Genomic DNA, 16,026 nt, shown 5'->3' with positions numbered 1-16,026 from the left:
CTTTGATTTTGTGGCAGGTTTGGCATGCCTTGTCTTGTTGGTAAGGTATGGAAGTGGAACCTGTAACCTTTGTCTGTTATGTCCAGAATCCATTTGTCCTTTGTTAAAACGTGCCAATTTTTTGAAAATAAGGATAATTTTCTGCCTAAAGGTGCTTCTCTTTGAGCCTTGGTCGGCGGTGTCAAAGTCAAGTCATTGTGATTGCCCTTGTGGAGCAGTAGAAGCCCCTGCACCACATCTCTGATTAGTCGGTTGCCATTGGCGGCCCCTGTAGGAGCCTCGGTATTGCCCTCTACCTAGAGCACGCCTGTTTTTTCCCCTTTGGAACTTGTCAGTGTCTGGAAACGACCAATTCTTCGAAGGCCAATTCCTGCTGAACCTTGGTGGCTGAACCTGGAGGAAATCTTTGACTGTTTGTACTGATTTAGCCTTTTCCTCAATTGATTTCAACACATCCTGAGCATTAGCACCAAATAGCTTGTGTTTTGCCCCACCTCTCCAGGGACCTAGATTCCCTGTCTGCGGGCAAAGGATTTTTGGCCGTGGAAGTGGCCACTCCTTTGGGCCCCTGGGAAATAGTTTCTAGATCAACAGAATGGGCCTTAAAGAGATGCTTATGATTTTCACGAAAGTACAGTTTTGTACCTACCATAAATGTAGATGTCCGATAGGTATGCATCTGCAGTCATCACATATGGGTTGTCCTGCCTCAGGCAGCCCTTTGGTCGGCCGGATTCCAAAGTCTGTGTCTGGCATCGGCTGATGTCGCCATTTCCCCGACGTCAGAGCGCCTGGGGTATAAAAGCGTCAGCCGACGCCATCTTCCTCAGTTTTTCTTGCCCCAGATGCCAGGTGCCCTCAAAGGAAGGCTAAATTTGGAGAAATGCAATACATTCCAAAAATGCACAGAAATATATATATATATATATATATATATATATATATATACATACAAGTATATATAAAACAAATACACCATAATAGATAACCCCAGCTAGCTATGAGAGGGAAAGGTACCCAATAAATACCACAGAGGGGAAGGAGGGAGGGAAAACCTGACTGCAGATGCATACCTATCGGACATCTACATTTATGGTAGGTACAAAACTGTACTATGTCCTTCAAGGATGCATCTGCAGTCATCACATATGGGTAGAATACCATAGCCAATCTGGGGGTGGAGGATCTATGTAAAGGATGGTGTAGCTAAAATGCCCTTCAGGACTGCCGTAGCAAAGCCTGCTCTGGACCTGGAATATAAAGGTAAATTGTAATGCTTGGTAAATGTATGCACGGAGCTCCATGTAGCAGCTTCTAAAATGTCCTTGGTAGCCACCCCTCTTAAGAAGGCTGTGGAGGTGGCTGTTGCTCTGGTGGAATGAGGTCTAATGTTAGCTGGCACAGCTTTTCCATGAAAGGAGTAACAGAAACAAATGCAATTCCCTATCCATTTTGAAATTGTCTGTTTGGAAATTGCTTTTCCTTGTGCACCAGCAGCATATGCTACAAACAACTGGTCAGTTTTTCTGTAACTTTTAGTTCTGTCCAAGTAGTAGCGCAACTGTCTGTGTATGTCCAGGGTGTGCAGAAGCTTTTCCCCTTTGTTTTGTGGATTTGGAAAGAACGTAGGCACGTGAATAGCTTGGTTTAATGAGACCCTGGATACCACCTTTGGCATAAATGAAGGATTGGTTCTCAATGAGATTCTGTCCTGATGAAAGACAAGAAATGGCTGTACTGCCATGAGGGCCTGTAACTCAGATACTCTTCTTGCCGAGGTTATGGCCAGAAGGAAGGCAGTCTTCCAAGACAGGAACTGTAGTTCTGCAGATGCTGCTGGCTCAAAGGGAGGCAGTGTTAGTTTTTCCAACACGAAGTTAAGGTCCCAAGTAGGCACTGGTGGTTTCCTTGGAGGACTGATGTTTTTAATTCCTCTTAGAAACTGTCTTAGGAGAGGATGAGAGAAGATAGGTGGATCAGTATTGTACTCTGCTGAAATTGCTGAAGCATGAATTTTAATGGAAGAGTAAGACAGGCCATTGTGGAGCATTTCTGCCAAGTATTCCAGGATATGTGCCATGTTCATCACTTTTGCATCTAGGCCCTTTGTGGTGCTCCAAGTGTGAAATATTTTCCATTTTGCTGAATATGCCTTTCTTGTGGAAGGCTGAGCTTCCATGATGATATCCTTCACTCTCTTGGATAGCTTATCCTGGGGAGGAATCAAGGTATTTTCTAGGCTGTTAGTTGCAAGGTTTTCAGGTTGGAATGCAGAGTTTTGTAATTGTGCTGTGTCAGGAGCAGTGGCCATTGTGGAAGAGGCCATGGTTTTGTGCGTGACATGCTCTTTAACAGTGGGTACCAGTGCTGTCTTGGCCAGTCCGGAGCTATCAGAATCACTTTTGGCTGCTCTGTCCTGATCTTCAGTAAGACCTTGGTCATTAATGGAAGAGGTGGAAATGCATACACTGTTAGAGTTCTCCAGCTGAAAGAGAGGGCGTCCACTTTCCATGCTTGTGGGTGGTATGTCCTTGAGCAGAATTTCTTCAGCTGATGATTGTGGGCGGAAGCAAAGAGGTCTATGTCCGGCCTCCCCCATGATTGTGTTATCTGAAGGAAGATGTCTGGGTGCAGCATCCACTCGTGTGCATCCATGATGTTTCTGCTTAAGCTGTCTGCCAGTATATTGTCCTTTTCTGGTACAAACTGGGATTGCAGCTCTATATTGAGTGTCAAGGAAAGTTCCCATAGATTCATTGCCAGTCTGCAAAGAGGGTAGGAATGGGTACCCCCTTGCGTGTTTATGTACCACATAACTGTGGTGTTGTCTGTCCTTATTAGCAGGTGGCCTTGATGTAGAAATAGCTTGAAGGCCTCGATTGCATGTATCACTGCCAGCATTTCCTTTTGGTTTATGTGCATGCGTAGCTCTTTTTGTGACCATAGTCCTTGAATGCACCTTCCTTCCATGTGTGCTCCCCATCCGCGGTCTGAAGCGTCCATTGTAATGGTTTGGCTGGCTATTGGTTTGCTGAAGGGACGACCCCTGTTTGACTGGCTTGCTTGAGCCCACCACAGAAATTCCCTTTGAAGGCATGGGATGAGTGGTATCAAAGTTTCCAAGCTGTGAGTGTGCTGAGTCCATAAACTCCTTAGGTACCATTGTAGTTTTCTCATATGTAGCCTTGCTTGAGGAATCAGAAGAATACAAGAAGCCATGTAACCCAGGGCCTGCAGGATTTTCCTTGCAGTCAGCTGAGTTTGTCTTGACAGATTTTTGAAGTAATCCGGTAGTTGACTTTGATTTTCTTCTGTGAGGAAAGCCATTAGGGTGGTTGTGTCTAGATTCGCACCCAGAAAACTTATTCTTTGGGATGGTACAAGTCTTGACTTGTGAATGTTGACTGTATATCCCAAGGCCTGAAGAAGGTGGATGGCATAATTCAAGTGTTTTACCAAAGTTTGTTGACTGTCCGCTTGTATAAGGCAGTCGTCCAGATACGGGTATATTTGCATCCCCTGAAGTCTGCAGTGTGCAATTACTGATGCCAGGCATTTCATGAATACTCTGGGTGCAGTAGATAAGCCAAAGGGCAATGCTGAGAATTGATAATGCTCTGAACCTGCAAGAAATCTGAGGTGTCTTCTGTAGCTTTGTCTGATAGGGACATGCAGGTAATGCCTCCTTGAGGTCCAGAGTTACCAGCCAAGACCCCTTGCCCAGCATGGGAAGGAGTTGCTGTAGAGTCAGCATTTTGAATTTTGGCACAATGAGATAAGTATTCAGTGTGGACAAGTCGAGAATAGGCCTCCATTGCTTTTCTTTTCTTGGAACAAGGAAGAGTCTGGAATAAAATCCTTGGCCTTGTTCTGAGAGAGGAACCTTTTCTATTGCTTTCATTTGCATTAAATTGGAAATTTGTTTCAAAGCCTCTGCCCTTTGATTTGGTGGCAGGTCTGGCATGCCTTTTCTTTTCGGTAATGTGTGGAAATGGAACCTGTATCCTTTGTCTATTATTTGCAGTGTCCATTTGTCCCTTGTAATAATGTGCCAATTTTCTGAGAATAAGGAAAGCTTTCCGCCCAAAGGTGCTTCCAACTGAGCCCTGGTTGGCGGTGTCAAAGTAAAGCCATTGAGTCTGTCCTTGTGCAGCAGTTGTAGGCCCTGCACTATCTCTCTGGTTGGGAGGCTGCCATTGACGCCCTCTGTAGGAGCCTCTAGCTTGCCCTCTACCTCTGGCATGCCTGTTCTTGCCTCTCTGAAATCTGCCTGTCTGGAAAGGACCAGTTCTTGGAAGGCCAATTTCTGCTGATTCTTGGTGGTTGGACTTGCATAAAATCTTTGACTGTTTGTACAGATTTTGCCTTTTCTTCACATTTCTTTAAGACCTCCTGAGCAGTGAAGCCAAATAACTTTTGCTTTTCCAGTGGAGCATCCAGAAGCTTTGCTTTAACATGGTCTGGCAGAGATTGTTCCTTCAGCCAAGCATGCCTACGTATGACTGCACCTGTCATAGCTGACCTACATGAAGCTTCCAATGCATCATAACCACACTGCAAGAAATGGTTGCTAACCTGTTGAGAGTTATGTACCAGATCCTGAAGTGATTTTCTATCTAGGGGTTAAGGTGAAGACAGTTTTTTATGCAATTCATCTAACAAATACTCTTGGTACTGTATCATATGAAATTGACAATTTAAAGCCCTCATAGAACAGGTAGCAGAAGTATACACTTTTTTCCCCATCGCTCTAAAGCCTTGGACTCCCTCTCAGAGGGGAGTGGATTTTTTGTAGTGACAGCTGCAACCCCTCTAGGGCCCTGGGAAATAGTTTCTGGATAAGCAGAGTGGGCCTTGTAAAGGAAAAGATGGGATTCCGGGACCCTGTAATACCTATCGGGTTTGGCAGGAGCCGGAGGGAGAGTGTCAGGGGTTGTGCTAGACTCAGTGTACATGTCATCAATGACATTCAAAACAGGGGGAATAGCCAAAGGTCTATGCTGAGGCAAACGCAAGAAGGTCCTTAATCTCTTCCTGGAATCGGAGAATTCCTGGCCCTGCCATTGGAAATGTTCCCTCATAGTGTGCAGAGTTTCCCCAAAGGACAGCTCTTCAGGAGGGGAGGCCGAAGGGATAGAATCCTCTGCATCAGAATCCTCGTAGGCCGAAAAAGCCTCCTCCTGGTAGTCCGAGAGGGCAGAGCCATCAGAGGCCTCATCTGAGGAGTGGGGATCAGAGGGCTCAACCCTGGGCCTTTTTTCTGTAGGAGGTTGAGAGCCCCTGTCCGGATGAGGCTGTGAGCCCCTAATTAATGAAATAAGGTCCTCTGCTAGACTAAAGATCTGAGAACCTGTAGTGGGTCCCTGAGAGATAACCCTGGGAGGCATAGATTTTGAGTGTTTAGCAGCTTAAGCCCTAGAGAATGCCTTAATAGACATGGATGCAGGAGGCCTAGCTGCACCACGTGCTGGTGTAGTTTTGTCTAAGGGAATGGTGTCGGAAAGTTCCTGGACACCAGATTCTAATGGAGATTCAATAACCGATACAGTAGTGGCCTCCGGGGCCGAGGTTGTCGGTTGTACGGTTTCGGTGGACGGAGGTACCAAGGACTCAGTTTCAGCCGAGACCGAGACACTCGCGGTAGGCCTGGCCGCGGTTTCAGCCGAAACCGCGGACCACGTGTGTCGGTCCTTGTCCTTTCGTTTCTTTATTAAATGTGAAGTCGGAGTCTCCGACGGCATATTGTAAGCAAAACTAGCCCCAAAAAATTCCTCTGCAAACTCCGCCCGACGTCTAAGAGTGCGTCGGTTGAAGGAAGCACAGGCGGAACAGGCCGAGACGTCGTGGTCTGGGCCTAGGCAAGGTAGGCAGTAAGAGTGGAAATCCTTATGAGGTATTTGTTTCCCACAAGTTAAGCAATTATTAATTTTATCTGACATCGGCTGAGGCAAGAAAGAGTCTCCAACGGGGTACTTAGCTTTTGAAGTCTTCGGTTTAGCTGAATTACAGGAGCTGGCCGACTGGCACTTGCAAACTGCTTCTGCTTCGGGCACCACGCGGCAAGAAAGACTGAGGAAGATGGCGTCGGCTGACGCTTTTATACCCCAGGCGCTGGCCGGGAAAGGGCGACATCAGCCGACGCCGGACCCAGACTTTGGAATCCGGCCGACCGAAGGGTTGCCTGAGGCAGGATAACCCATATGTGATGACTGCAGATGCATCCTTGAAGGACATCCCTGTAATATCTGTCTGGCTTGACAGGAGCAGGAGGGAGAGAATCAGGAGAAGCACTCGAGTCTGAGAACACATCATCCAATACATCTAACACTGGAGGAATAGCTAAAGGCCTGTGCTGGGGTAACTTAAGGAAAGTACAAAGCCTTTTCCTGGAGTCGAAGAAATCCTGGCCCTGCCACTGAAAGTGCTCTCTCATGGAGTGGAGAATTTCCCCGAAAGAAATATCCTCAGGAGGAGAGGCAGAGGGAATAGATTCATCAGCATCAGAATCCTCATAGGCCTGGAAGGATTCTTCCTGGGAATCTGAATGGCCTGTCACCAGAGGCTTCATCTGAGGAAAAGGTATCTGTCTGCTCAACCCTAGGCCTTTTGTCTGCAGGCGGCTGAGAACCTCTGTCTGGATGAGCCTGAGAGCCTCTGATTAAAGAAATTAGATCTGCAGCTAAAGTCATGATCTGTTTATCTGAAGTGGGGCCCTGGGAAAAAGATTTAGGAGGGTGAGACTTAGTCTGGCTGGCAGCCTTAGCACGTGTGTAGGCCTTGATGGACATAGACACCGGAGGCCTAGCTGCCCCACATGCAGGAGTAACTTTGTCCACCGGTATGGTGTCAGGCAAATCTTGGGCTTCGGTTTCAGGAGGAAAATCAACAACCAGCACCGAAGTGTGCAGTAAAGCGGTGTCGTCGGTCTGGAGCGGTTGAATTGCCACCTCCGAAGAGACCGATGCACTCGCGGTAGGTTTTGGCGGGGTATCGGTGGAAGTCGCGGGCCGAGAATGTCGGTCCCGGTCCTTCTGTTTTTTGGAAATATGTGTTGTCGGTAGTTCCGACGGCATGATATAGGAGTAATTTTCCCCAAAAAAGTCTTCAGCAAATTCTGCCCGGCGCCTGAGTGTGCGCTTATTAAAGCAAGCACAGGCAGCACAGGCCGAGACGTCATGGTCTGGGCCCAGGCAGGGAAGGCAGTAAGAATGGAAGTCCTTATGAGGTATTTGTTTACCACAAGACAAACAGTTATTAACTTTTGCAGTTTTATCTGACATCGGCTGAGGCAAGAAAAGGTTCCCCAACGGAGTACTTAGCTTTTTGATGACTTCGGTAACTGAAAACACAGGAGCTGGTCGACCGGCACTTGCGAACTGCTTCTGCTTCGGGCACCGCGCGCCAAGAAAGACTGAAGAAGATGGCGTCGGCTGATGCTTTTATACCCCAGCCGCTCTGACGTCGGGGAAGAGGCGACATCAGCCGACGCCGGACCCAGACTTTGGAATCCGGCCGACCGAACGGCTGCCTGAGGCAGGACAACCCATATGTAAGGACTGCAGTTGCATTCTTGAAGGACATCTAAATGTTGTTCTTCTTCTGGCTTTTCCTGGTTAGGGGTCGCCACAGCGGAACTCCGGTCCACTAATGATTGGCAGTAGATTTTTATGGTGCCGAGGTGCCAGCTCGACGTCCAACCTTCAACGAAGGCACTTAAATACAGAACCAAATACTACCCTAAATTAGACAAAAACACATTATACTAACTTCCAAAATAAAAATTATCTAAACTTCATATCATTTTGGTTTTCCATAAATCAGTTTCAAAATTCTCGCCATTCAGCATAGCCTCCCAAAATACTTAAATCTTATAACTTAGCTGACACTGCTATTAAATTTAGCTCTAGTGGTATTAAATCAGTCTCTTCCTCACTCAACAACTCTACACAAAATAATGCCATGAACACATTGCTAATCTGAATAACATCCCATACTCTGTCTCTCCAGCTAGTCCCCACTGCTATCATTAAATAATGACTACTTAAACTCCCACCTACCTTGCACCAGACAATCTAACTGGGAAACATCTAAAATGGCAGCAGAGGGCATAGCTTACTCTGTCTCAGTTTTAATAAGCTACTCTATTAATGAATGTTGTAAATGTGGTGGTGCTGCGGTAGCGTTGTCGCCTCATAGCAAGACGTTGTCCCATTCGATTCTCAGCTAGAGCATCTTCTGTGTGGAGGCATACGTGAATGGGGCATGCCTTTGATGAAGGTTGTGTGTCAGGGCTGGTAACCCGGTACATAAAAACCCACTACCAATCATTAGCGGACCGGAGTTCCACTGTGGCGACCCCTAACCGGGAAAAGCCGAAAGAAACAAACAAACTCTATTAATGAATCTTACATACCTTTGCTAAGAAACAAATGTTGCATCCTCCCCATCCACAAAAATGGTCTTCCTACTAAACTCACCACTTACAGACCCATCACCATCCTCTTCCCCTATCAAAAATACTTGAGAAGTGCATTCAGACCCTCCTCCTACACTGTATCACACAAAATGCACTCCTCTCTCCACAGTTTTTCACCGCCACCACACTCAACGGTATGAATACAGTTAACACAAACAGAAATTATGGTAAACTTATACTGGCCCTTTTTCATGATCTAGCTATAGGTTTCAACACTGTCTCCCACCCTACACTCTAAAGAAAATTCTCCAATCCAGGCATTGTCAATCCCTCGCTATCCTGTTTTTTTCTAGCTAACTCTCTAACAGACTCCAGGCAGGAAAATGGCTCACTGACATCTCATCCTTTCTCCCTGTTGCAGATGGGGTCCCATTAGGATCTATAATGGGACCTATCCTGTTCAGCATCTTTGTTAATTACCTTGATCTGGCCAGTAAGAATGCTATCAATGCTACCTTAATATAGTCTGCAGACAAGTCTACCATCACCTGCTCTGCAAATAACCCCAATTCCCTACAAACTTAACTATTTTCTCAACTCTAGCTCTCTCACCACTATACCTCTTATAAGACAAATTGCCTTCTGTTGAAAATAACAATATGGCTGTCTGTATATTCTGTCAAATTTGAAAGGCAGTTCTTTTGAAGAAATGCTGTAAAGACTATTTTATACTATTGCTTTTCAAATGTTAGTGTCACTCTGACTATTAATGTTGTTTGTACACTGGAATCTTTCTCCCAGGGCCTCAATAAAAGTGGGTTATGTGCCCAGTCAGACTTTTCTGGTTAACAAAAGCAATAAATAAATATCCTGATGGTGACACTGTAATGACTGCAATGCATTCTGGTGGTGCATGAGGAAGTAAGAAACACTACAGTTATAATAAAGGAAATGATGAAAACATAAATGTAAGAATACAGGGATAAATGCACATGCACGCACAGACACACTGCAGAACACCACGTATTCCATACCACGCAACACCGACACATACTTCATATTAACGAGTACCAGTCTTGTAGCCATAAGCACACTACTCAATGGAATACAAAGAAGGCCATTTATATGGACTTGTATATGTCTGTCATTTATGTTGTCAATTTTAATGGATACGTTAAGTGTTTTAACTTCAGAAGTGAAGAATTATTCAAATGGGAACTACTAATACCAAATGCAAAATGAAGCATCAGTTTACAAAGCACACTGTCTGTGCCTTTATGAAATATCTTCTGGTTTCGGAGCATTGCCAGTTTATCCTGCAATTATTGGAATATCATTACTGTAATAGCTCTTGTGACATATCCTAACGTGTGTACAGAAAGCTGGTAAGCCAAGCTGTGAATGATTTTTATGACTCATTATAGCTTTCTGAATATATCAAGGAATATGTTACTTAATACTGTTAAGTTAACGTCTCACTCAAGTGAGCAGCAGCAGAGGCAGCATGGAAATGCAATTCTCAGTTATCCAGTAAAGCAGAACATACTTGGGAAGTTACCCCATCAGGTGCACTGTCATACTTTTAAATGCAGAAAGCCGAGATATGAAAGCAAATGTATATTTAAAAAGATAAGGTTTAAAAATATGAGCAAAAAAAGCTATTTAAGACCTGTGTTATAGTGCATTTTGACATATAAAGACAGGTCTTTTGTCTATAAAATGTTGCCAAATTCAAATGAATTCTATATGATAACGATTTGTACTAATTATTTGCTCTGCAATTTCGGCTTTTCCTATACCAGTCTACAAGAATGAAAAAAAAATCAGGTCACCACATGACCCAGCAAGTAGCATACGGTATCCGGGTCTAGCATTCCAAGTCTGACAGTTGGCATGGGTGAGGAACCAAGTAGTTGAAGAGCTACAGCAGCATTACTTTGTGGCAGATTTTATTTTTGCTAACAACAGATGATTTAAAACATTATTGCTACAATAACCTTGTCAGAAGGCCAAGGGAACTTGATACTTTCACTATACTTCCAGTAAGTATGTATATAAAAACAAAAGAACTACTTCTGCCATCATTAATTTAAGAGGCGCAGCTTCAAAATAGGAATACAAATGTACAGCATGTTCTCTGGTGTGTCTAATGAATGACAGCACACTTGTATTTTGACCTGCATCACCTCTTGTCGGGCTGACAGTAGAGCAACTTATACATTGCCAAGGCTGCAAGCATATCTGAATGCTCTGCAAACAAGTCACATTTAAAGTGAAATTAGTAAGGCCAAATTAAAAGATAAGGAAAAAAACTTACACACCCATAACAAGAAATAAACAAATTTATCAGTATCTAAACATTTCTATACAGTGCTGAGTAACTAAAAATTGCTCATATAACAATACATGTAAAGCAAACACATTCATTCATTCTCCAAAATGTTTCTGCACCACAAAAGGCACTCAGGAGGGAAGTGTACATAACACAACTCATATGTCTTACCTGCACCTTGACCTAAAGTCTTATTCCATGACTTTTGTAGATCAGCCTTCTGTGGACAAGGGATAAGGAATGCAAACATTAGTACTAGGAACACTGTAATGAAGAGAACAAAAAGGAATCCTGCTGTCCGAAGATGTGCCACTAATGGCGGAGTGGTTTTCTGTGTTACATTTGCAGTTGCTGGTGAGTGTCTGTCAGCTCTACTCTCTGGGTGACGTTCTTTTATTTTTCGCACTTCTGTCTCAACATCTGAGTCAGGTTCCCGAACCTGTCGGCGGCCACCTGTGCCATTTCGCACACTGCCATTCTTCTGATAGTCAAGTACAAGTTCGTCCTCACTCTCTTCGCTATCAGCCTGTGTAAGCGGATCGTATTCTCCAAGGTCGTGGCTCTTTTTTCCTATGTGGGAATAAAGAGAATGTATTACTGTCTGGGAAGGATATGCAGTACATTACAGAACTCTATAAAATGTCATGATCCAGTAAACAAGACAAGATTATTATGCTCTTTTCATATACATTATAGATTGTCTGTAAAACTGAACTCTAATATCCCTTACAACTGACAGCTCACTTTGTAGTTTGTACATTTATTCCAGAAGAAGTTGCCTATCACATTTTAAATCAACTCTGTCTCTTTCTAGATTATTTCCCAAAAATTCTTCCTTCAGTTTCTGAACTAGATAGCTGATGACGCAAAGGCTCCCTCTTCCTGTTTCTTCATGGCTGATCAGAAGACTGCCATCTTCAGCTGACCAGTATTTTTAGAGTATCAGAATTACAAAATGTCACTGACATCACATTTAACACCCATAATAATAAGGATTTTCCATTTTTTTATCAAGTGTTGGCATTTTCTTCTCAGCTTTTTTTTTTCTGCCAAGTTTTGACCACTCCTTGCTAGCTCCCCTGTGGAATTCTACTGATCTCCAAGATCCTAAAATACAGTCTCCACCTATCTTTCTCCATATTGCATGTCTCTTTGAAGGCTGGGTCTCCTGCTTTCTCTCAGGAAATGCCTGCTGGTGTTGTATTTGTGGCCACACAAAGATGAAGTGGTTGTGCTAGGTTATGTGCTGTAGTTCATTATACTGCAGGCCAGTCTAGTCAAACTCCTTGCCATGAACATGACATGCACTGTGAATTCTTCAATTCAAGCACTTCAATACATGCTTCTTAAAGGTCTGCAATGGCCTCCAACTGACTGCACCTGACAGACAGGCCACAACCCAAGCATCTTATAGAGGGTATTACAGCTACAAGTAATGCTTCCCATACCCTAGATAGTGAACAGTAGAGAGGTCATGCATTTAATCTCAGATAATGTAAGCCTTTGACTTCCAAGCACTACTCTTGAACTTGGGTCTCTAAAGCAAAGACAGACACAATGTTTTCATGTGAATAGGACAATCCCATATTCTACAACAAATCCTGAACTGGGAAAAATAGTAAACAGAGGCTTTATTAACTCCTGAAACTGCATTACAAAAGTAGCACTATTTTGTTATATGAGTTTGTATTTTTCTTTAGTATGTGTTACTTAACATGTATTTACACTTTGCAGTGTACTTAACAGCTTATACTAACAAACCAGCAATAACTGTACAAGGTATATACTCCACTAAAAATGCAACCCATAAAAAATGAAAGTAATACATCAAAAAATAAAAGTTACAAGAAAATGAAACAAAGACAGTTTAACCCCGATATAAAAACAGTTTCTTTACTCTGTCTACTGCCATCATCTTCAATAACATAATATTGCGTAGGGTTCTCTTCATGAAAGCATTTGAGATTTCGGAGACATAGAATGAAAGGTGAATATTTAATGCAGCATAAAGCAACTGAAATGCAGTTTTCATTTAAGGACCTGGGTATACTGGGGTAAATCCAGCTTTGTGTTTTCTAATCTATCAACCAGTCAAGTTAATGATAATTATAGAACTACAGGTTGTTTAAAAAATTTTAGAAAGTCTAGGAAGTCAGAAATAATGAAATCATTATTAGTTAGTTACACTAGATCCAAACTTGAGTATGAAATAACAATACTGAAACCTTATAAGAAATCAAACATGAGCAAATGGGAAAGAATACAGCAGAAATATATCAAGGGCATCCACATATGTGAACATTTAAGTTATTATGAAAGACTAAATATCTGTACTTGTACAGTGCCTCATGTGATGACAGGAGGTACTGCCAACCATGCCCTGAGAAACAGAGGAGTGGATTTGCAACATACGCCAGCACAGCTAGCTGGAATTTTGTATATAATTATATGCCATTTGTATACCAAACTGATTTGTACAGATGCTTGTGCTGAAAATATATTTGTGAGGCTTGCTTGTGTTAAAATGTATCAACAGTGTACCCTGCTGGAAGGAAAAGAAATGTACATGCATTATTGTAACTGTTTAAATGTAGTATACATTGTAACAGCATATACTAGAATTGAAGTGGTTAATCTTAATCCACCTGACTTTGCAAAATATTCTTAAAATTAAATTAGTTTATGGGTTTAATCCATAAAGATGTAATCCCACATATTTAAAGGGACCCAGAGACCCAATGTCTGTGCTCGAGAATAGGTTGCATCTCCTGTAGGAAGAGCAAAATGGTTTTACAGTTTTATGACTTCCAGCAGCTGCACCACATTGAGCAAAGCTCTGTGTGTACTGCAGCACACAAGTGCTAAATCCTGGTAGCTTCTAATGATGGGCGATGGTGCAGGAAACACAGTCAGATGACCAGATGTATGTGATGTCATTCTGCATGTAAATAATGTTTTAATATTAGATGACACTTAGTCAATCAGGAATAGATAGTAAGGTTAGCTAAATACTGTTTTCTATAAATGTGTGAAACTTTCCATTTGTGTTATTTTTAATATTCCCTGTGACCGAAACTCTGGTGTTTACTGTAAACATATATTTATTATTTTCTTGTTCTTCTATTACTTATTATTAGATGTACTTAAACTTTTCAATGTGGCTTGGCCTATTCAGAAAATATTTAAATCTTGAGAGTATTTGCACATATATATTTGGTGACAACTCTGGCCACTCCTGAAAGCCTTTCTGTTTGGTCAGCATTACCATTTGTATTAATATTAACTTCACTCAGCATAATCGGATACCCTTTTAAGAGCCTTATAGTAACTGACTGGTGGCAGTGAATCTACCTTATAGTCTGGCAAAGTTGGTAGGACAAGTAATCTGTGCCAGCCTTTCCTAGTGTGTGTGTGTGTGTGTGTGTGTGTGTGTGTGTGTGTGTGTGTGTGTGTGTGTGTGTGTGTGTGTGTGTGTGTGTGTGTGTGTGTGTGTGGCAGGGACACGAAGCACTGGTTTCACAGTGCCAGTAAGAAGCCTTAATGGGGACCTGGGAAAAGACAGAGACACCCAGACCCTGGGCTGAGTGTGTGCTCTGTGTGCTCTTAAGTGAAATTGTGCTTGATGCAGAGAGGTCTGCATCTGGAAGTACGGAATGTATCCATTTATATTCCAAGTGAACACCCCTCTCCAGTGTGAGTGGTGAGGATTCAGGCTTCTTGATTACTAGCCCAGTGTGGGAAAGTCAAACCTCATATAAACATTTAAGAGCAGATGTTATTCAAGTATACATGACATTTACAGGCAACTACCTCTGGGAATGATTGGGGTTACCAAAAAGTAGCAGAGAGATATCAGACAACCTATGCAGAAGATTATATAGGAATGACAGGTGTACAAAATGGTTCCCTGAGAGAATAGCTGATGCATGGAATAGATTACCACATCATATTAAAGCAAGCACTAGTTTAAATATTTTAAGTTCAACCTGGACACTTACTATGGGAACAACTGTTTTGGTATAGTTGCGCTCTAGAACAGCACTGTTGCCTGTGTCTAAAATATCTGTATGTATGTAATTAACAGATTAAGTACCACTAGTGATCTCAGACTCTTCATGCATAACCTGTAAGGGATGGTGTCTTTGAATAACGTAACAATTACTGATTGAAAGCCCGTGTGCTCAGTCCCTCAGAAAACACCCGGGGAATCAACTTGACAATATAGTAAAGCATACAGCTTAGAGGCACACACACGTGGCCCCTCCATGACACATTAAGTGTCTTTATAAACTCTCTGCCTTTCTCAGATGCATTGTAGTCTTCTGCAAGCAATCCTGTATACATCTGTAATAAATTTAAAAATGTTAGTTACAGCTTCCAGTTAAACATTCTTGATTAATGTATACAAGATATTACTAATGACTAACTAAATTCTCACTAAAGTACAGGATTCCAAAAATTGAAGAAAATATTTCAATAAAAAAAATCAAAATATCAGGTAAAAAATTAAAACATATATACCATTCTCAGAGGTTATGTACATCCAAGCCAATGATAAACCATAACTACTACATTAAACTAGGCAAACGCGTGTCTTACTGTTTTATCTGTTATATGTACAGGTAGTCTGTAAGAAGGGCTTAACTGATACCAAACACATACTCTGGGTCTGCTGCATTATTAAAACTATCTGGAATATGATATTAATGATCTGAAAGAAATTAAAGTTCATTTCATCAACCCCCATGGCATTCTTGTTTATTAAGTTTGATGAAAGTTTTGGATGCCAGTTTCATTAGTATGCAAAATATAGCTTCGCTGATTAAATATTACGTGCATGGCCAGCTGTACTAGTGTAGGGGGATATATTCCCCAAGTACAACCCAGATAACCCCAGTTCAGTTAGCAGCTCAGGCCCCTGCTGAAGCTAGGAAGGGGGTAACAGGAATGATGAGGCAGAAGCTGTTCACATCTTTCAGACAGAAGGTATGGGGGTGTGCTGGTGGTATTCAGGTAAGACACAAGCAAATACAGTGATACTACTGCCAGGTTATCAACAAAGCAACAGTGTCACACTGCTGCCATGCTGATAACCTGGTAATGTAGTTTAGAAGAATTAGTGCTTAATAAAAGCAGCACTGTGGAAGCAGGGGTGTTTCCTTCATGATGCCACTGCATGCCCCATCTCATGACATAAGCCCAGAACACCAATGGGAGACACAGTTAAAGAGAAAAGACCACTGTGAGTCATATTACAATGGCTACTCATTTGCCAATC

General features: G+C 42.6%; 1 protein-coding gene across 1 annotated transcript in view; it reads right to left on the bottom strand.

Moving 5' to 3' along the window:
• The window catches only part of FAM234B (family with sequence similarity 234 member B), a 1,027,012-nt gene that overhangs the window by 860,126 nt on the left and 150,860 nt on the right, over window positions 1–16,026 (bottom strand). Inside the window, exon 5 of the mRNA XM_044087023.1 lies at window positions 10,920–11,318. Coding sequence (XP_043942958.1) covers window positions 10,920–11,318 — 399 coding nt within the window. The remainder of the gene's footprint in view (window positions 1–10,919; window positions 11,319–16,026) is intronic.

This window comes from Protopterus annectens, chromosome 1.part1 (assembly GCF_019279795.1).
Source record: "Protopterus annectens isolate FY-2018-M chromosome 1.part1, PAN1.0, whole genome shotgun sequence".
Lineage (NCBI taxonomy): Eukaryota > Metazoa > Chordata > Ceratodontiformes > Protopteridae > Protopterus > Protopterus annectens.
This window is presented reverse-complemented; position numbering and strand designations above follow the sequence as displayed.